This window comes from Narcine bancroftii, chromosome 1, assembly GCF_036971445.1.
Source record: "Narcine bancroftii isolate sNarBan1 chromosome 1, sNarBan1.hap1, whole genome shotgun sequence".
Lineage (NCBI taxonomy): Eukaryota > Metazoa > Chordata > Chondrichthyes > Torpediniformes > Narcinidae > Narcine > Narcine bancroftii.
This window is the reverse complement of record NC_091469.1, coordinates 76,297,153-76,319,179: the sequence shown is the minus strand read 5'-3', so window position 1 is coordinate 76,319,179 and position 22,027 is coordinate 76,297,153. Positions and strand designations below refer to the sequence as shown.

Genomic DNA, 22,027 nt, shown 5'->3' with positions numbered 1-22,027 from the left:
ATTGAGACCGAAGATCGTATCCTTAGCGCATGAAGGACACCTAGGTATTGTTGGTACCAAGCAAAACCTCAGGACCAAGGTTTGGTGGCCAAGTTGTGATAAAGACGCAGAGAAATTTGTTAAAACTTGTCACGGATGTCAAATCACAAGTAGGAGTAATCCGCCAGAACCGATCCGGAGTACGCAACTTCCGACAGGACCATGGATCGACGTAGCTGTTGATTTTCTTGGACCTTTACCGACGGGTGAATCAATTATGGTAGTGATAGATTACTACAGCAGATACTATGAGTACGTGGTGTTGAAGTCCACAACCACTGAAAAAACAATACAAGCGTTAGCAGAGATATTCGCAAGATATGGATTACCTGTTACATTATACTCTGACAATGGTCCACAATTCATTTCAGAGACATTTGCGGAATACATGAGGACCACAGGTATCCACCATCATAAAGTAACTCCGAAATGGCCGCAAGCCATTTGGATTGAGGACTGCACATGCAGAAGGACAAAATTGGCGAGAAGCATTGCTATCTTATGTGGCTGTCTATCGAGCAACGCCTCATGCAACCACTGGAAAAAGTCCTGCAGAAACATTTTTTGGGAGAAAAATCCGTACAAAAATGCCAGAAATAAAGGAAATCTGAGACGACCAGGAGATGAGGGACCACGATGCTGAAAAGAAAGGTGCAGCAAAGCTGTACACAGATTGGAAACGTGGAGCCAAGTACTCAGACATCATGCCAGGAGATAATGTTCTAGTGAGGCATGAAACTGGTGGTAAGCTAGACACACCTTATTACCATCAACCTTATACTGTTGTATCCAGAAGTGGCAGTATGGTGACAGTCAAGTCTCCGACTGGAGTCCTGTATAAGAGAAATGTATCAGGTGTAAAAAGGTACCAGTCCAGAGATACATCGAGCGAAGAGGTTGAAAGGCCAATACAAGATGCTGAAACTGAGAGACCTGATGATGTTCCAGAGGCAGTTACCAGCACTCCTGATGAAGTGACTAGAGCGCCAGAAACACTCAAAGCCGTGGCGAGCAGTACTTCCGACGCTGAGAGTGAACAACCGAGAAGCGACGACAATATCGCAGGCAGGCCGAAACGAAACCGGAAAACGTCCAAACGATACGAAGACTTTGTGCCATAGTTTTAATAAGAACTTTGGGACAGTATTTTAATCTTATATCATAAAGTGCATGTATGAGTACTGTAGGAAGTAAATTTTATGTAGTTGAGTTATAGTATTACCATTAGTTACGATGTTTGTATGTTTCCGAGGGATATTGGTAAGTGAAGGTAAAGTTTATTTCTGATTAAAGGAGGGATGTCATGATAATGAATATGTATGAGATATACCAGAAGTCACGTGGTATGAGAGAGATAAGAACACAAGCAAGAGAACAAAGGAAAGCGGAGAATAAAAAGACACTAAGAAGTTTACCTGATAAACTTGTGTTTAATGTTTTATTAACTTCACATTTCGGGCCACAAATTTGACAATCTTACTACCTATTTTGTTCCATTTCTCCAAAAGCATCAATCATTGTAGATGGCTTCTTGCTTGTTTATACAAATTATCAAACAAAGGCCTGCTTGTTTGACCAAATGTCTTTCCTGAGTGAAGTTCCTCTCTTCCAAAAGCTTTATGAGCAAAAGCTTCTGGGCTGTCTGCACAGCTCAACCAGCAGAATGATTGTGTATACACATGCTTTTCCTTAACAAACACTATTGTTTTCAACATTTCAATGAAGAATCACTTCAGGTTTTATGGCTGTTTAGACAGCTTCAACCAACAATGGTTTAACAGACATTTCAACTTTCAAATCGTTGTGTTTAAGAGTCTGTGGTGTCTATGCCCCTGTCTACCCACAAAATTCCTTTACTAAGAATATAGATAACTAAAAATTAAAAACACAATTCTGTCACATGCAGCATTTTCATTGGTGAATGGAGTATTTAAACTTGGCCCTGAATCTCTGCTCAAGAACAGCTTTACATCTGCACACTTGAAAATACAGATGCTCCCCTTACGATGGTACAATAGTGTGACTGTCGCTATTTACTTTCATGTAATACGCTAAAGTAAGGTAATCACAAGCATCTTTGATTTTTCCAGTTCCTCTGAGGTGAATTATTTTCAGGCTCTTTGGTCAATCACTTATTTTAGTTTAGTTGGAAAGCATGCAGGGACTGATAAGAGTATTGTCGGGAGAGAGTGGGCAGTAGGATCAGTGTGAGGACTGATACAGCGCTGTGGGGAGAGAGCTGGGCAGTGAGATCAGTGTGAGGACTGATACAGCGCTGTTGGGAGAGAGCTGGGCAGTGAGAGGACTGATACAGCGCTGTTGGGAGAGAGCAGGACAGTGGGATCGGTGTTAAATGATAAAGAGCTGTGGGGAGAAATTTGGGCTGTAGAATCAGTGCGGGGATTGATCCAGTGCTGTCAGTATTATACAAGACATTTTTTTTGACATACAATGGGTTTGTTCGAAAGCGAGTTGAAAATCACTGGTACAAAAGCAATGGCATTTTTCTATTTTAACACCCATGGTAAATTACAAACTTATGGGTTCACATTCTCTTCTTGAGAATTAAGCACATATATAAGGACAAATAAAATGTTTTTTTTGATTATTATTGTACATAAAGTCAAGATTCAATTAGTCCTCTCACATGGATGCTAAAATAAAATCCAATTTTTCAAACTGCAGGTTTTTCCAATACACCGCTTGCCAACACTGAATCTTCAGTAAATATCACTAGACTGGATTATCATTTCAAATACCATCAGCAGCAAGATGTCCAATGGCAAAAGCATTAGGTCACCGAGGATGCTGCTAGTAAGTTCCTGGATGCATTTTTGCTCCCTTCCATTTTAATGTGATTATATCTGAAATCACTGGAACAATAAAGCAGAGGCCATTTCACATCGGCATGACAGGAGATGGCCGACTTTCTCTGCCTTTGGCTTCCTTCACATCTTCCTTTCTTCCTTCTGTACCCATGCATGTATGCCTGGCTGCAGGTAAGTGACTAAACATGCCACCCGAGTGTGCATATTCATGCAGCAGAGCCTGTTCCCCTTATCACTTACTCAAAACCTCACTCTGTAATATCCATTTGTCATCTGATATGAAATGGATATCCACATTACAAGTTACAACTTCTATTCGTCAATATGAAGTTCAGAGCGGAGAATGGCACTGAGAGATCTGAATGTCACAATCATTGGTCAGCAACTCAGATGCTCAAGCAATGTCATTACCATTCTGAGTGAGTCATGACTTGCAGACAATGGTCAGCAATCAGTACAAGGTGAGCAAGAAGTGAGTTTATCAATCATGCAGTATGAAATCAGGTAACTCAGAGTCCCTTTGTGAAATCAAGGTACAGCTGATTGCTCTCTGGTTCACTCTCATATGGAAATAGCACTCCAATCATGAAGACACATATCTCAACTGCAGAACCTACAGACAAAGAAATCTTTAAATTTGACCTTGAAAAATCCCTTGCCTGCATACATGAGGAGAACAAATTGATCCTTTTGGACAAATTAAATGCATCTTCCTCGGACAATCATTTCTTTTAGTTTAGCAGCAGGATTAGAAATATTGCCACAGAAAATCAAAATACCAAGCCTCAAGGACGCATAAGCAACGTTCTTTTCAGCCAGTGCTTCATATACAACCTGACAACTCATCCAACTGGATTTCATTCATCGATTGGCTTGCTGTAAAGTCCAATGAAGTCAAGATTTGTCTTCTCTAGAAAAAAAATGTCTAATTGGGGAAATATGACAAGAAAATCTTGATGTTAATTAACCAGCAATTCATGCTATTCTCAATTTAATAGTTCTATCATACATCTAGGGTAAAGAACAGCTTTTCTGTCCAATAGGCTGGAGTCCAACAGAAAATTCCAAAGAACAGATGGTTGGGGAATGAATGCATGATGTTAAGTTGCTCATTCATAACCACGTTGAAAGGTGGATTCCTCAATGCTATTAAGACCACCTTTGGCCCAAATACCCAACTAGAGGAAGTTCCTAGGTTACAACAGGGTTCCGGTCCTGAAAAAAGTTCACAACCCCAAATTTTCTCAAGTCAGAAACAAACAAAAGCAGTGTGTAGGAGAGGAACACAGAAACTGCTGTGGCAGAAGAGTGAGCAGATGCAAGAGCAGCCACCAGCCAGCCTCACTGACTGAGTAAGCAAGCGAGTCTGCTCAGCATGGTTCCACAAAGCCCTCGATTGTTGTGGCTCAGGCTGGAGCAGGGGAGATGGGGTGGAAGGAGGGAGAAGGTAAGCAAAAATGCCCTTTTCACACCCAGTTGTCCTGCAGCAGCCTGTTATTTTGACAGCTTCCCAAGAGCTAGAAACAGATGTGAACCTATAAAACAACATGACCGGTTTCAAGAAAGGAGACCAATTTGACTGAAGTAACTACAGAGGGGTCTCTCAATCATCTACAAGAGGAAATATCATTGCCAGGGTCTTTCTGAACCATTTTCTCCCAGTGTCTGAAGAGTTGCTTCCTAAATCATTAGGTCTTCATGGCCTAGTTTGTTGAGATGCTGTAAACCTAAATATTTTTGAGACCTTACTGCATTTTACCAAAAGAATGAAATCTGCGAGACCAATAGTCGGTGGGTTCATTCGCACTCCAGTTGTTTATGAAACTTTCTGCGCTACGCCTTACAAGGCTACGGGTAAGGCCCTCCCTCATGGCGGATACGACGTCATGAAGTTGCCCTGCGTGCATGCGGACCCGGCCAATGGATAAAACAACCCCAACAGTGCCATCTTGACGCGGCTGCTCCAATGGCATGAGCATAACACGCAGAGCTGGTTCGCCTGCCATCAGTGATGTACTCCACCACATCTGCAATATTTGCATTTCACAGTGAAAGTATCAAATTCCACAAATGCATGTGTGTAGGAATGCATGCAAATACATTCCTTCACACATCCTCTATTGATTCCAACTGTTATAAAACTAGAAATTTTACCATAATATAAAGTTTCATCAGAAATGATTAAAATATAATTTTCTGGGGATCAACAGGTACCCCACAAAATCTGTGATTTTCCTTCCAAGGTCCCCACGAATCAGGAACCCTCACACAAAGTGCAATCCATCTCTTCCAACATAATCATGACTTCCACCTTATCGACCAATTCTGATTTTGTGTTTCCCAACAACAGCTCTGGTAAACTGAAACAGTTTGGTCCCAAGACCACATAATCATTCTTCCAGGATGAAAATTCCTAATAATGAATAATAATAATGCAGTTGTGGGACATATCTACAAACACGTCAACATTTTCCATATAGGAAAGACCAATTTTTTTGAAAAAATATCGATGGAACTGCATTTTTTCTGCACAAATACGTCAAACTTTTCAAAAATGGCAGTTTCAACATGCAATTTTTAAGATCTTTGAATTCTACAAAGTTGAAATTCACTGCATAATTATATTAATATTTTACATCATAACCAATATCTACCTTCAGCAGCATTCTCTGAAACACAAAAAAACAACTGTTCCATTGCTGTCATTTTCACTGAAGTAACAAATTAATGCAACTATTTTTATGGTGGGGCTGGACAAATCGAGTACTGTATATGAAACATTTAAAATATCCTTGCTGAAGATTTTAAAAATTTAAACAAAATGGTTGCATAATATCAATGAAATACATTTCAATACCATTTTACCTTATTATAGTCATATTTGTACTGTATTTTGAGAGTATCCATTGCTCTGATCATAGCCTGCATGGCAGTGAAGATATTCTGATAGACCAATTTTGTGAAACCTCGTTTGTCCTCATCAGAGTACCCTGTACCATGGATGATACGCATCTGTTTGATGAATGTGCTCTTGCCACTTTCGCCAGTGCCTGAAAAACAAACCAAAGTAATACAGGGTTAATAATATTCAATAATATTTTGCAAATCACATTGCAGTCACAATTAGGGTGATAGCTATTTAAATGAGTACATTACTCAAACCAGTACATTTATAATGTGTTTTTATTTTGTTTGATAAATGTGCCAATTAATTTTGTTTGCCTTAAATAAGGTATTAAATTTAATCCTCATATGACACAATTTCTTTGAAAAATCATCCACAAAGCATTTCCTGAATTTCAGCAAGGATTCTACAATGTCTGTGATTTCCTTTCAAGCTCCTCCAGGAGCCTGGGACATCAACACAATACAGGTAAAAACCAACTCTTGCCACTGAGCAATATTCGGAGAATATCACTTGCTACTTTTGACGTTGTTGCATATCTCACAACTTTACACAAAAAAATGATGGCAGCAGATTTTATATATTAATAATATCACCAATGTGCTTGGGGGGGTGGGTTAAAAGCAATCAAGCAAAAGCCTCAAAACAGCCAAAATGAAGCTTTGAAACTGATGCTAATACCAACGCAGACCTCTAAAGTCACTAAGGTTAAAAGTGTTAACATTTTTATTTTAAATTGCAGCATACAAGATACACCACACTGAATGTGTCAGGTGAGCAAAAGAAGCAAGTCTTGTATCAAATGTTTTCTGCAGCAAATGCCCCTATTTGGCAAAGGATAGTTTTCAGAAAGAAACCTAACCATATCTTTGGTGGTACATCATCAACATCTCCAGCCAAATAGAAAATGGAATCAGAAATAATTCAAGCAGTTAAATCAAATGAATGTTCCCAAAGTAGGCCAGGCCTCATAATATTCTAGCGGGAAACTGTGATACTAAAAATAATCATAAGAGGTGGTTTATTTACAGAACTTGGTGTTTCAGATCACATGTTGCAAAATCTACACACTGGACATGTTGGACACAGATTTCCCCAGCCATTTTTGTTGAGCCACCCTGTGGCACATGTTGTAGTCACAATCTTCCCAAGAACCGATTTTGCATGTTGCAAATGACAGTACAGTTCTATCCCATTTGTCCAAAAATTTCAGTTTAAAATGCTTGCCTCTGCCTTCAATCACACAGGGATTGTGTACTTTAAACTGCCAACTCTTTCCAGGATTTCCAGCTTCATGCAACTATAAAAGGAAAATCTCTCACTTGTCGAGGCACTATTTTGATTGATGTTTCAATCCATGACTCAGTTTTGAGAAGTATACATCAAATTCAGAGCACTTTACGCATTCTACTGTCCTCAACTCTTGCCAACATCACAGGCTTGAAACTTCTTGAACAAGTTCACAGCTATTGTACAGTATATTCTGAAAGTTCGTACAGCCACCTGACAAAATTGCACAATGTGTCTAAACTCTTTATTTGTTTTCTAGTGAGCTCCTTCTACTTTCCCCTTCCTCCTTGTCTGCTGCACATTCAGTGAATGCAGCGTCCTCATTCACACAAATGGCCTTCAGTACGCAGGAAGTCTGCTTTTGCTTCTTTCCCCTTCGATTTGAATGCTGAGGCAGAATGAACAAAAAGACAAAACAAGTTTCCAGTGGAAGCCTCAACAGCCCAATTGCTTCTTGGTAGCCTTACTGTCCATTCACTAGCAAACACATAATTGGGAATATTGAAACCACTGATTTTGACCTCTTTCAATTCCATACTCACGACACCAATACAATCCCTAATTGCAGGTCATTTGCAACTTCAATATCTTAATTAACTCTGAAGCTATTTCCACTTCTATTACCATGTCTACTCTTTGCCTACATCCAATCTACCACAGTGGCTACTAACCTCTATCTATTCTCTTCATATTTTTCATATCCAGAATTAGTTGCCCATTCTTTGGCTTGGCTTCGCGGACGAAGATTTATGGAGGGGGTAAAAAGTCCACGTCAGCTGCAGGCTCGTTTGTGGCTGACAAGTCCGATGTGGGACAGGCAGACACGATTGCAGCGGTTGCAAGGGAAAATTGGTTGGTTGGGGTTGGGTGTTGGGTTTTTCCTCCTTTGCCTTTTGTCAGAGGTGGGCTCTGCGGGCAAGATTTACTCACTGATCATTTTCATTCCTACTGCCCATCAATCCTTCCTGTTTAATCTAAACTTCCTTTATAATCTTGCACCCTCATTATAAAATCTCTTTGTGGCCTCTCCCATTCCCATCCTTAAGCAACTCCAGAGCTTCCACAGGACTCTGTTGCAACTTTGATTACTCTTCCTGAGCCACAGATATTTCTAGTTATCCACAAGCCATGGTCTGGCTAAGCATCCACATACAATTAAAAATGATGAGACAAAGAATAGGGTGGCGCAGTTAGCGCAACACAGTTACAGTGCCAGCGATCGGGACTGGGGATTGAACCCCACGCTGTCTATAAGGAGTTTGTATGTTCTCCCCATATCTGCATGGGTTTTCCCCGAAAACTCTGGTTTCCTCCTACCGTTGAAAAACGTACCAGGAGTGTAGTTAATCAGGTGTAATTGGGCAGCATGGGCTTGAAGGCCAAAAGGGCCTGTTACTGTGATCTATGTCTAAATACTGAAAAACAGAGCAATCAACTGACCACAGATCGGCTGTTATGCATTGAATTGAAAGGTCATCTTCTGGGATGGAATCATTTAGTGGATATTTGTTTTCTTTAGGAATGATTGTATTGCATTCCTTTTCCATTTCACCGTGGAATTTTTGAGTTTCCAATATTGAATTATAGCACAAATAGGATGTTGAATTTATTTGATATGGCAGAATTGGATCAATTTTACTATTGATTAATGGTGAAGCATTTAGGAGAGACTTTTCTTCATTTCTTCCTTTCTTTATCATGTACCCATTTAGTTGCAGCAGAAAATAATTTTGGTGCAAATGTACATTGTACAACATATATGACAATAAACATCATTATTTACATTTTCATCCAGATCTTATCTCACAAACAATAGGAGTCCCAGTGCCAATCACTACAGAACCTCACTGCTCACCGACTCCAGCCAGAATAATATGCTTCCACCATCACCCTCTATTTTGCATTGGGTAACCCCAATATCAATCCAAACAATCCTTCTACCATGGATCCCTTGCATCTTTACCTTCTGGATCAGCATATCATGAGAGCCTTTGTCAAATACCTGACCGAACTTCGTCGACAAAATCCACTCTCCGACCCTCAACAACAACCTTTGTCACCTCCTCAAAAACTCAATCAAGATTGTACGACATGACCAGCTCTGCATATATCCATGCTGGCTGTCCCTGATCATGCCATGACTTTCTAAATGTGTGCAAATCCAATCCCCAAGTATCCTCACGAATAGCCTTCCTACCATTGATACCAGCCTATAATTTCCTGGGTTATCCCCACCTCACTTTTTGAACAAAAGTCAACGAGGTCTCTTGTGGACAGAACATTCCTAGGCAATTTTCTACATTGTCAGGGAGATGCCAGTGCTGTAGCTGTACACTAAACAGATTGACATGATGATCAATGGAGTGCATCTTCATTGGTGAGGCCAAATTTAGAGCATTTTGTGCAGTTTTGGTCACCTAACTACAGAAAAGATATTAATAAAATTCAAAGAGTGCAGAGAAGATTTACTAGGATGTTGCTAGGATTTGAGGAACTGAGTTACAAGGAAAGGTTAAACAGGCTAGAACTTTATTCACTGGAGTATAGAGGATAAAGAATTTTGAGGGGTACAGAGAGAGTAAATGCAAGTAGGTTTTTCCACTGAAATTAAGCGAGATAAAAACCTGACAACATGGGTTAAGGGTGAAAGAGGAAAAGTTTAGGAGGAAAATGAGGGGAAATTTCTTCACACAGAGAGTATTGGGAGTATGAAATGAGCTGCCAGCGGAGGTAGTGAATGGGAGCTTAATTTTCACATTGAAGAAAAATTTGGACAGGTACATGGATGGGAGGCATATGGGGGGCTATGAACTGGGTGTATGTCAGTGGGACTAGGCAGAATAATAGTTCAGCACAGACTAGAAGGAACAAACTGCTTGTTCTTTTGTGCTGTAATGTTCTTCAGTTCTTTTAATAACCTGTCGTATCTAACTCTAAAATAAATTGGAGAATGAACTGCATCAATGTTGAAACCTAATAACTGGGCTGCCACTCACTCTTATGAACAAAGATAGGTACAACTAACTCTACAGGACTTGTAGAATGGTGTCAAAATATAATCTTTTTTATCTGAATGGTTGAAAGCATCTGAAAACAGACTTCCAATTCAACAACTCGCTTTTTTTTTCTTCCCCTTCCCCCGCCCGCTCCACCTCCAAGAATATAATAGATTATAAAAGTGCTGAAATCAGAAGACGGTGAAAAGATTTTAAAAATGCTCTTTGCCTCTGGATGACAAGAATTTGCTTTGAGTCATCCAACTCTGGAAACATCAGGTGAATCCCAACATTTCTCCAAACAATTTATTTCATATTCACTTGCAAAAAAATGTACTAATATATGGGCAGGACAAGCATCACAGCCAAAGTTAAAAATTACCTCCAGACCCCCATATGGTTTTGCTGAAGCTTGAACTTATTTCAGATCAAATAATCAAGCTTACTTCCATCAACAAAATAAGAAAAAAAAATAACTGCAGATACGGTAAATCCAAAATTAAAAACAGAAAATGCAGGAAAAAAAACATAGTTGCTTAATTATTTCCCACCTACCACAACTTCACTTGCAGATAAATCTCTTTGTTACATTGGTCACCCTCCCCAACCTTCACTGCCACCTCTTTTTCGCAGATTTCCCTCATCAGAGGCATTAACTTTTCTTTCTACGGAAGCTGCCCGGCTTGCATAATTTTTTCTTCAAAATTTTGTTTAAATCTCATAAATTACAACCCTACCCTGTGAAGTTTGGGCCACATCAAACTTGTCATGCATATTTCTCTTCTTTGTTACTGTAGCATTCATGAAGTTAATTAGATTTTTTGCAAATGCTTCTTTTTTTTTTTCACACCATAAATCACATTAACCATAATACACACTTTTTCCTTTTCACACATATACAGTGACATTTTCTCCCCACCCCCACTCCTCCCAACCCACCCCCCCCCCACCCACCCCCCCCTCCCATCCATTTAAGGTATACAATCTAGGATACATTAAACCAGTCAGACAATGTTGTCAAACACAAAAAAATACACCAGAAATTCTACTGAGTCCATTCTTTTCTTTCCTTCTCCTTCCATCAACTTAGGTAATGATTGTCCCCGGTAGGTTTTTGCTATTGTATTTAATGTAAGGCTCCCATACTTGTTCGAATATTTCAATATTATTTCTTAAACTATATGTTATTTTTTCCAATGGAATACATTTATTCATTTCTATATACCATTGTTGTATTTTCAAATTATCTTCCAATTTCCAGGTTGACATAATACATTTTTTTGCTACGGCTAGAGCTATCTTAACAAATCTTTTTTGTGCATCCTCCAAATCAATTCCAAATTCTTTGTTTTTTATGTTACTTAGGAGAAAGATCTCTGGATTCTTTGGTATATTGTTTTCTGTTATTTTATTTAACATCTGATTGAGATCTTCCCAAAATTTTTCTACTTTTTCACATGTCCAGATTGCATGAATTGTTGTTCCCATTTCTTTTTTACATCGAAAACATCTATCAGATACTGTTGGGTCCCATTTATTTAACTTTTGAGGTGTAATGTATAGCCTGTGTAACCAGTTATATTGTATCATACGTAACCTCGTATTTATTGTATTTCTCATCGTTCCAGAGCATAACTTCTCCCATGTTTCCTTTTTTATCTTTATATTTAAATCTTGTTCCCATTTTTGTTTAGTTTTACCATTTGTTTCCTCATTCTCCTTTTCTTGCAATTTAATATACATATTTGTTATAAATCTTTTGATTATCATTGTATCTGTAATGCTTCTTGAAGAAAAACATTTCAATCTGCATCTTCACTCTACATTTGTTTTTCCAGCGTCAGATCCACAAATGAAAACAGTATACATCCTAACAGACATATTACCCTTCATCAATAGGCCCTTTCAGATTGGGCAAAAGTCCAAATGTAAAGACTGAGAACCTCCACCAAAACGCATAACCACTTTTCTCTCTGAATGTGCAACGGCCACCTCCAAGCCAATAGTCCAACCCCTCTTGGAGAGGGATAATAGGCAGAGCGCTGTGCTGAATGTGAATGTGCGCGGCTGTTTAGGAGCGGGCTAATGACTCCATTAGCCCACAACCCAACTCCCTGCTACCTGACAGCCTACACTCCACTGGGGAGGGGAGGTCAGCGGGGATTGCTGGGGCAGGTGAGGTCTGCAGGGCTGTTGAGGCATGGGCCATTGCGGGCTGTGAGAGCCCCACTGGACGCTCCAGCACCTCACTTGGTGCTTCGGCCTTTGGGGCCGCTCTCTGCGGCAGAGAAATGGCATTCATCCCTACCCATAATCCCCCATGCAGCTGGAACTGTTCTGGGAAACACAAAGCGGTTCCAGCTGCATGGGGGATTATGGGTAGGGAAGATGGCCACTGCTATGCTGCATATTTATGACAGGCGGCACTGTGGATCTGGAGGGAGCTACTAGGCACCTCTGGTTATGAATGGGAAGCTGGAGCAGACTTTTAGGACTGCTGTCTGAAAGGCAAGTTCTTAGCTTTCCATCCATTCCTGTAGCCAGCCTCAAGGCAGAGGCCTGATATGAAATGGCCTATAGACTTGGCATTGTACACGATGAAATGTGTCAAGTAGCATGCAGGGTGACCACTGCTAATATATTAAGTGAGATCTGCAATTTAGATCCAATCAAGTCCTGGTAGTCAAGACCAGGCACACCACAGTAAAAAATTGCTTAAAGCCACAGATAGCACCTCAACAGACACTGGATCAATTTGTTGTTCATCTGCATAGCAAATTTGTGGGTTCAGCAGTATCTAAACATTTTTCTTTAAACTGTAGCAGTGAACATCAATAGAAATTAAACATTTCACTGAATATGAGCCAGTCTTACTGTGTGTCCAATTATGTGCACAGAAATACAAACTTCTTCAGAACTTTAATGTACATTCAATTACACAACATGCACGGCTTATCAAATACAGATTCAAAATCATTGTCCAGATGAATAATACAGCTTATTCACATTACGTATTTTGTTCTGCAATAACATACAGAAAGTGATTGTCTGTGGTTACCTTTTGGACAACGTTGACTCAAAGTCAATGCAAACACAATCATCCTTTCACTTTAATTCTGAGAACTGAGCTTGGTTTCTGTGCTGTAATTGTTATACATGAAGCTTATTGGTAGGACACGAACCAATTTCTAAACATACTCCTGAATGCAATGAATTCAGCAAGATATTTGCACTTGAGAATCTTTACCAGTTCTAATATGCTATGTTTTGATCAGTATAACCTTCAGCCTTGTGAGGATTCTTGGGTGCAATAGTAAATACGTTGTTTTTGATTTTGGATTTATAAAATTTATTTCGATAAATTAGATTGGTCTTTGGATTTTTTGTCGTGATCCTAATCAGATTTTAAAATGAATATTCACATGAATAGGAGTGGCACGGTTGGTGTAGCAGTTAGCGCAATGCCTTTACAGCGCCAGAGATCGGAACTGGGGTTTGAATCTTGCATCGTCTGCAAGGAATTTGTACATTCTCCCAGTGTCTTTGTGGGTTTTCCCTGGGGCTCCAGTTTCCTCCCACCGGAGGTGTAAGTTAATTGGGCGGCATGGACGTGTGGGTAGAAATAGCCTGTTACTGTGTTGTTTGGCTAAAATTTTTTAAATTAATAATTTATTTTTTTAACAAATTAACCACACTCAAAATATACTCTATCCTCACTGCAGTTTGTACAAAAAAAAATTGCATTAATTTAGTTGGAATGCTGGCTTGACACCTTAACACTTTCTCCCAACCTTATAGGTGGACTTCAGATCATAATTATACTTTATATGCAATTTTTACAATATTCCTATTGCATTTTCCTTATCAATTTAAATTTGAGCTCAATGCTTGAGCCATCTGAAAATTGGAACACCTTCTCTATATTTATCCTATATAACTATTATATATCTACAAAACCATTTACACAGCAGAAATTTGTGGGATGTTTGGAGACCATTTGGATGAGGAATCATGGTTGTCAAGAGCGGTGGAACAGGATTCTGGGTTGAGGGTGGAGGAGGAAGATGAAAGGGAGAGGTGTAGACTACACAGACCAAATAGTAGAGGGAAATGACAATGGCATGGGAGATGCGATAACCAGAGGGGGGATGGGGGCTAGGAGAAGGAACGGGGTAGGGGTCAGATTGGTTGTTGTATTTTATGTAGTTTTTGACTTGTCTTTTTTTAAAGCTTCTTCGGGAATTCGTCGTGGAACCAGCAGGCAGGTCCAAACGGTCAAGGATAAAATCTTTTCTTTGGCTTGGCTTCGCGGACGAAGATTTATGGAGGGGGTAAAAGTCCACGTCAGCTGCAGGCTCGATTGTGGCTGACAAGTCCGATGCGGGACAGGCAGACACGGTTGCAGGGGAAAATTGGTTGGTTGGGGTTGGGTGTTGGGTTTTTCCTTTCTGGATAGGTATCTGACAGGGGGGTGGGGGGGACAGCACAAGCAAGGGTAAAATCACAAGAGATATTAACATTAATAATAATAATAATAATTAATAATAATGGCTTGAAGCAAGGCTACGTTCTCGCTCCAATCCTCTTTTCAATCTTCTTCAGCATGATGCTGAAACAAGCCATGAAAGACCTCAACAATGAAGATGCCGTTTACATCTGGTACCGCACGGATGACAGTCTCTTCAATCCGAGGCGCCTGCAAGCTCACACTAAGACACAAGAGCAACTTGTCCGTGAACTACTCTTTGCAGACGATGCCACTTTAGATGCCCATTCAGAGCCAGTTCTTCAGCACTTGACGTTCTGTTTTACGGAAACTGCCAAAATGTTTGGCCTGGAAGTCAGCCTGAAGAAAACTGAGGTCCTCCATCAGCCAGCTCCCCACCATGACTACCAGTCCCCCCACATCTCCATCGGGCACACAAAACTCAAAATGGTCAACCAGTTTACCTATCTTGGCTGCACCATTTCATCGGATGCAAGGATCGACAACGAGATAGACAACAGACTTACCAAGGCAAATAGCGCCTTTAGAAGACTACAAAAAAGAGTCTGGAAAAACAACCAACTGAAAAACCTCACAAAGATTAGCATATACAGAGCCGTTGTCATACTCACACTCCTGTTCGGCTCCGAATCATGGGTCCTCTACTGGCATCACCTACGGCTCCTAGAACGCTTCCATCAGCGTTGTCTCCGCTCCATCCTCAACATTCATTGGAGCAACTTCATCTCCAACATTGAAGTACTCGAGATGGCAGAGGCCGACAGCATCGAATCCACGCTGCTGAAGATCAAACTGCACTGGGTAGGTCACGTCTCCAAAATGGAGGACCATCGCCTTCCCAAGATCGTGTTATATGGCGAGCTCTCCACTGGCCACTGAGACAGAGGTGCACTAAAGAAGAAGTACAAGGACTGCCTAAAGAAATCTCTTGGTGCCTGCTACATTGACCACCGCCAGAGGGCTGATATCGCCTCAAACCGTGCATCTTGGTGCCTCACAGTTCGGCAGGCAGCAACCTCCTTTGAAGAAGACCAGAGCCCACCTCACTGACAAAAGACAAAGGAGGAAAAACCCAACACCCCAACCCCAACCAACCAATTTTCCCTTGCAACCGCTGCAACCGTGTCTGCCTGTCCCGCATCGGACTAGTCAGCCACAAACAAGCCTGCAGCTGACGTGGACATTACCCCTCCATAAATCTTCGTCCGCGAAGCCAAGGCAAAGAAAAAAGAAGAAAATTAACAAATGTATAAATATATTAGTTTTAATATAAATGGATTAAATGGAAGAGTGAGGAGAAGAGTCTTGGCACACAAGAAAATTGGGAGTAGATGTAGTTTTCCTTCAGGAAACACATTTAATAGAATGTAAACATCAAAAACGGAAGAGTGGCTGGATGGGCCAGGTAATAGGTCCTCCTTTAAATCTAAGGCAAGGGAGGTGGCGATTTTGAAAGGAAAAAACATTCCAGTGAGAATGAAAAGTGTGGTCACGGATATAGCAGGAAGATTTGTGATAGTACACTGCAAGATGTAGTAAATATGCAGCTGCTACTAAAATAGGGGGAATTCTGAATGATGAAGAGGGTTTTCAAAGATTGCAGAGGGATTCAAACTGCTTAAAGTGGGCAGAAAGATGGCAGATGGAATTTAATCCTGATTAAGTGTGAGGTGCTTCATTTTGGAAAGAATAATCAAAGCAAAGCATATGTGGTAAATGGGAGGGCATTGAAGAATGCAGTGGAACAGAAAGATCTAGGAATAACGGTGCATTGTTCTCTGAAGGTAGGAGCGCATGTGGATAGGGTGGTGAAAAAGGCCTTTAGTATGCTTACCTATATAAATCAGTGCATAGAATATAGAAGTTGGGAAGTAATGATGAAACTGTACAAGGCATTGGTGAGGCCAAATTTAGAGTATTGTGTGCAGTTCTGGTCACTGATTTATAGGAAGGATATTAACAAGATAGAGAGAGAGTGCAGAGAAGATTTACAAAAATGTTGCCTGGGTTTCAGCATCTGGAATAAAAGGAAAGATTGTGCAAATCAGGTCTTTATTCTTTGGAACGTAGAAGGCTGAGAAGGGATTTGATAGAGGTGTTTAAGATAATGAGAGGGATAGATAGAGTTGATGTGGAAAGGCTTTTCACATTGAGAGTAGGAGAGTTGGATACAAGAGGTTATGGGTTGAGAGTTTACGGGCAAAGGTTTAGGAATAACATGAGAGGGAATATCTTTACTCAGAGAGTGGTTACTGTGTGGAATGGGCTTTCGGGAAAGGTGGTGGATGCAGGGTCAATTTTGTCACTTAAGAAAGAGTTGGATAAGTATATGGATGGGAGAGGGATGGAGGGATATGGGCAGAGTGCTGGTATGTGCAATTAGAGGCAGGTACTTGGATCAGTGCAGACTAGAAGGGCCAAATTGGCTCGTTTCTGTACTGTATTTGTTATATGGTAATAATCTTGGACTTTATTGAACATAATTGGGATGATAAGAAATTTATACAAGATAAAAAAATTTTAATTGGTGGAGGGAAGAGAAAATATCCTGATTTTCTTTTTTTGGGAGGGGGGGGGGGTAACTTTCAAATTTTCTCTGGCTCCAGACTTAGGTAAGTTATTGAGAAGGATAACTAAGGTCATGGCAGCTAAAACTATCCAGACCTTCACAAAAGAGCTGAATTTAATAGACGTGTGGAGGTGACAGCTTCCTTTTATTCGAAAGAGCGTGACTCCTACACTAGGATAGATTTATTCTTGGTGTCAGCCCAAATAAAGGGTAGGATTATGGAAACCGAATACACGGTGAGACTTGTCAGACCATTCCCCCTTGACATTGACAATTGCAATGCCAAATAAACAGGAGATGGCATTCAGATGGCACCTTAATCCATTGCTGTTGAAGAAGCCAAAGTTTTGCAGGTTTATTAGAACACATGTTCTGTGAAGCCAACTGCAAATGAACTGTGGACAAATTCCTTCTTTGGGACACTCTTCAGGCATACTTGAGAAGTCAAATAATTGGTTATACAAAAACAGTTAAAAGAGAATATTTAAGGGAGGTAGAGGAATTGGAACAGAAGATTGTGGATTTAGAAAAAGATGTTTGAAATTCGGGCTCAGAAGAAAAATATCGGGCTCTGACAAATAAAAAAACATAAATACATTGCAAACATATACAATGGAAAAGGATATATTAAGATCGAGGCAGAAATATTATGAGCTGGGGGAATAAATCCATAAAGTCCTCTACAGGCAGCTGACGGTAGAGTAGGCCTCAAGAATGATTAATGCAGTTCAGATAGGGGATGACAGGATCTCATATAAGCCAAAGGAGATAAATTGGAGTTAACAAATTTAGGTCAGGAAGATCAGGAGGGATTGAATGCTCCCTTCACAGAAAAAGAAATAGAGAAAGCATTGAATCTATTACAGGGTGGTAAGTCTCCAAGGGAAGATGGGTTTCCCCGAGTTTTACAGGGAACTCCTGATGCCCATCTTTGTGGAGGATCAGGCAGTTGAAACACATACACTGGGTCTTTTTCTTTTTTTTAATTTTTTTATTTTTCACACTATAAACCATACTGACCAAAATACATAGACATTTTTCTCTTGAATATAAACAGTGTCATTTTCTCCCCTTTTCCCCCCCTCCCTTCCTTCCCTCCCTCTCCCCCCTTCCCATTTATTCAAAGTTCAATCTATAAGATACATTAAACACGTTAAACAATGTCGTCACTTAATAAAAATAAACAAGAAATTTTTGTCTTTTACTTTTATATATTGAGTCAGTTCATTTCGTTGTCTTCACCTTCTGTCATTTTAGGTGGTGGAGGTCCATGGTAGGATTTCTCTATTGTATTTCATGTATGGTTCCCATATTTGTTCGAATATTGTGATGTTATTTCTTAAATTATATGTTATTTTTTCTAATGGAATACATTTATTTATTTCTATGTACCATTGTTGTATTCTCAAGTTGTCTTCTAATTTCCAGGTTGACATAATACATTTTTTTGCTACAGCTAGGGCTATTATAATAAATCTTTTTTGTGCTCCATCCAAATCGAGTCCAAATTCTTTTTCAGAACAGAAAATAAAATGAGGGATAAAAATAAAAGAGAAGGAATATAAAATCAGTCTATTTGCAGATGACATTATAATATACTTAACAGAACCAGAAATATCAATAAAAGAATTACATAAGAAATTGAAGGAATATGGAGAAGTATCGGGGTACAAGATCAACGCAAATAAAAGTGAAGCAATGCCAATGAATAATGCGGATTTCACAAGTTTAAGAAAGAATCACCATTTAGATGGCAAACACAAGCAATTCGATACCTAGGTATACAACTAAATAATAATCTCGGCCATCTATATAAACTAAATTATCAGCCATTAATGAAAAAAATTACAAGATGACTTAGAGCACTGGAAAGACTTACCACTAACACTGATAGGAAGGATACACTGGGTCTTTTTCAACGTCAATTATTACATTAATTCTGTAAAATGATATGAACCCTCAGAAACCGTCCACTTATAGACATATTTCAATTATAAATATGAACAATAAGATTCTTGTGAAGGCTTTGGCAAATAGAGTGGTGAGGCACTGGCCAAAACTAACAAATATAGACCAAAATATTATGTATTGTTGAGTACCATATATCTGATGCAGTTAAGGGATGACCTAAGTGTAGCCGTGGACCTGGATGTGGAGAAGGCATTTGATAGGCGAGAATGGGACTTCCTGTTTAAGGTACTGAGAAATTGGGCCTCGGGCCATCTTTTATACATTGGATTAGGGCACTGTATCATGCGCCCAAGGCAAAAGTTGTGACCAATGAGCAAATATCTCCAGCCTTCTATCAAGATCTAGCAGACAGGGGTGTACATTGTCTTCAGCTCGACTCATTTTGGCTATAGATCTGCTGGCTGAAGTCGTACGATGGGATCCAGACATTAAGGGGTTCAGAGTTGTCTGGCTAGAACACGAAGTTAACTTATTTGTGGATGATGCGCTGATCTATCAGACAGGCCCAGCATGTTCACAAAGCTTCACTCTACCCTGGTACAAGTCTCCAAGATTAATTGGGAAAATTATGTCACCTACAAAAGAGGACCATAGTCAATTCAAAGGAAAAGTACCTGTGAGTCAGGGTGGATAATCATCTGGTGTAGCAGGCTGGGTCAATCCCGCACACAACGGGCCAAGTCGCCGTAGTGGAAAGCCAGTGCGGCAGGGCACAGGAGCTTACCCCCACCACACAGAAGTTCCAGACTGAAGGAGAATATTGCCAGGGGAACGGCTGGGCCTCACAGCAGCATTATAACATCACTCCCATGAGCCTGTCACCTCCCTAAAAAGGAACTCACATGGTTTGAATAAACAGCAGTTATTGGTTTACTTACTTTCTGTGGACAGCATCTATTTCAGCGGCTCTGCCTTTTGCAGTGCTACAGTGATGACCACGAACAGGTTCTAACATTTTTAGAACCCACAACATGCAGCAAGGTGAATCCTGCCGACTCGACCACAGCCCAAATGGCTGCCACCAAAGGATCTTCCGCAGCAGTTTCTGCAGTAAGTGTCCACTTGCTTCCATTCTGAGCAAACCAGCCACATAGCTGGCTGCAATTTGCAGAATCAACTTGCGAGGAGTAACAGCCGAGGACACGAAGTTCTGGTACATAATCAGTGCCCTGGACCACACCAAAGCAGTGAAAGTCACCCTGTTTGTCAACAACCCACCCGTGGACAGCAAGTGCATGATGTTTAAAATGCTCGAGTAGTTTGTAACTTAGTCAGGATGAATGGGCCATTCTTATGCTTAGCACGCAGGGCCTAGGTGATCGCAACCCCTCAGAACTGATGCAGGAGCTAGTGACCCTTGCAGACAGACACACAAAGTACTTCCTGTTTGAGGCCCTGTTTCTTTCCGAGTTGCCGCTATTATCACCAACATGGACTTTGCCGAATCGCACCTCGTAGCGAGAGAAGCAGACTGGCTCTTCTGCACTCCGCAACCCGACTAAATCCATGTGCAGCCCATTTGCGCAGGGGAGCAACAGCATAAACCTCGGCCACCTAGTGTGCCCCCATGGTGACCATCACAGCAGTCCATCCACAATGGAGCGACAAAACAGCAGGGTACTGCTCTTCGCCTTTTCAGGAAGCAAACCCAGTCCGAAGCAGGGAAACGAGCAAGCTGGCTGCCGTTATTGGCCTCAGCAGTTGGCACCATAAAAGGCCTGCTTCACCTTTGCAACCAGAAGGCCCAGCAGGAATTCCTAATAGACACCAGCGCAGAAATCAGCCTAAATCCACCCATGTTCTTTGAGCGGAAGGACAATGCCAGAGGCCTCCCCTACCGGCTGCCAATGGTTCAACCATCCCCACCTAGGGGACACATTGCATGACCATTCACACCGGAAATGCCATTTTCAGGTGGGACTGTACCTCAATAGGCCTGGCCATCTTTGGAGCAGATTTCCTCCAGGTGAACAAACTCCTGGTCAACCTCAACCGATGCCGGCTGGTTAATGCCATCACCTTCCAGATTTGAGGAACCTTGCAGCAGCTGAGGAACCACATCACCTACCCACATCCACATCCTACCATCATGCACAGAATGCCAACCAGCCACGTCCCACAAGAACTCAAAGCTTCAGACTTTATCTTTGTAAGACGGGGCAAACAAGGTACTCCCTGCAAGGCCTTTCAAGTACTGAGAAGGGAGGGGGTTGTATATACTCAAGACATTGGAGGCAGGCACGACATGTTTAGAGTCGACCACCTCAAGAAAGCCCATTTAGACTGTTCAGAACCTTTCCCTGCTCCTACACTACAGCGCCAGAGGCACCCGCCAAAAGACAATTTCCCAAACCTCACCCAAAGAGACTGCAATTCTAGAGGAGGTGGTGTAGTGAGCTGGGTCAACCCCACATGTGACGAGCCAAATCGCCGTCGCAAACAGCCAGAGCGGTAGGTCACAGGGACTTCCCCCCACCGCAGAGAAGTTCCAGGCTTCAGTAACGTGTTGCCAGGGGGAGTAGCTGGGCCTCACAGCAGCATTATAACATCATTCCCGTGAGCCTATCGCCTCCCCTAAAAAGGAACTTGCATGATTTGAATAATCGGCAGTTACTGGTTTACTTGCTTGGTGTGGACAGCATTTATTTTAGAATCTCTGCCTTTAGCAGTGCTACACTACAACATTTATATAAACTAAATTACACCCCCTTGCTCAAAAAAAATTGAGGAGGACCTAAACAGATGGATGACCCTGCCCAACACATTGGTGGGCAGGATCAATTGTATCAAGATGAATGTGCTGCCAAAGAGTCACGTGATGGAGTAGTGGCCAGTCGGGTTGAACCAGCCCTCTCCAGAAAAAAAAGTTTGGAAAAGACAAGGCTCAACGGATACAAAACTCAAGAAATAGAAGATAAAGTT

The 22,027-nt window shown here is 41.0% G+C and overlaps 1 protein-coding gene across 3 annotated transcripts in view; it reads right to left on the bottom strand.

The window, feature by feature from the left end:
- The window catches only part of LOC138760002 (guanine nucleotide-binding protein G(q) subunit alpha), a 226,903-nt gene that overhangs the window by 113,651 nt on the left and 91,225 nt on the right, over positions 1–22,027 (bottom strand). For all 3 annotated transcript variants that reach the window (XM_069930450.1, XM_069930454.1, XM_069930448.1), the window contains one exon: positions 5,733–5,917. In XM_069930450.1, coding sequence (XP_069786551.1) covers positions 5,733–5,917 — 185 coding nt within the window. The remainder of the gene's footprint in view (positions 1–5,732; positions 5,918–22,027) is intronic.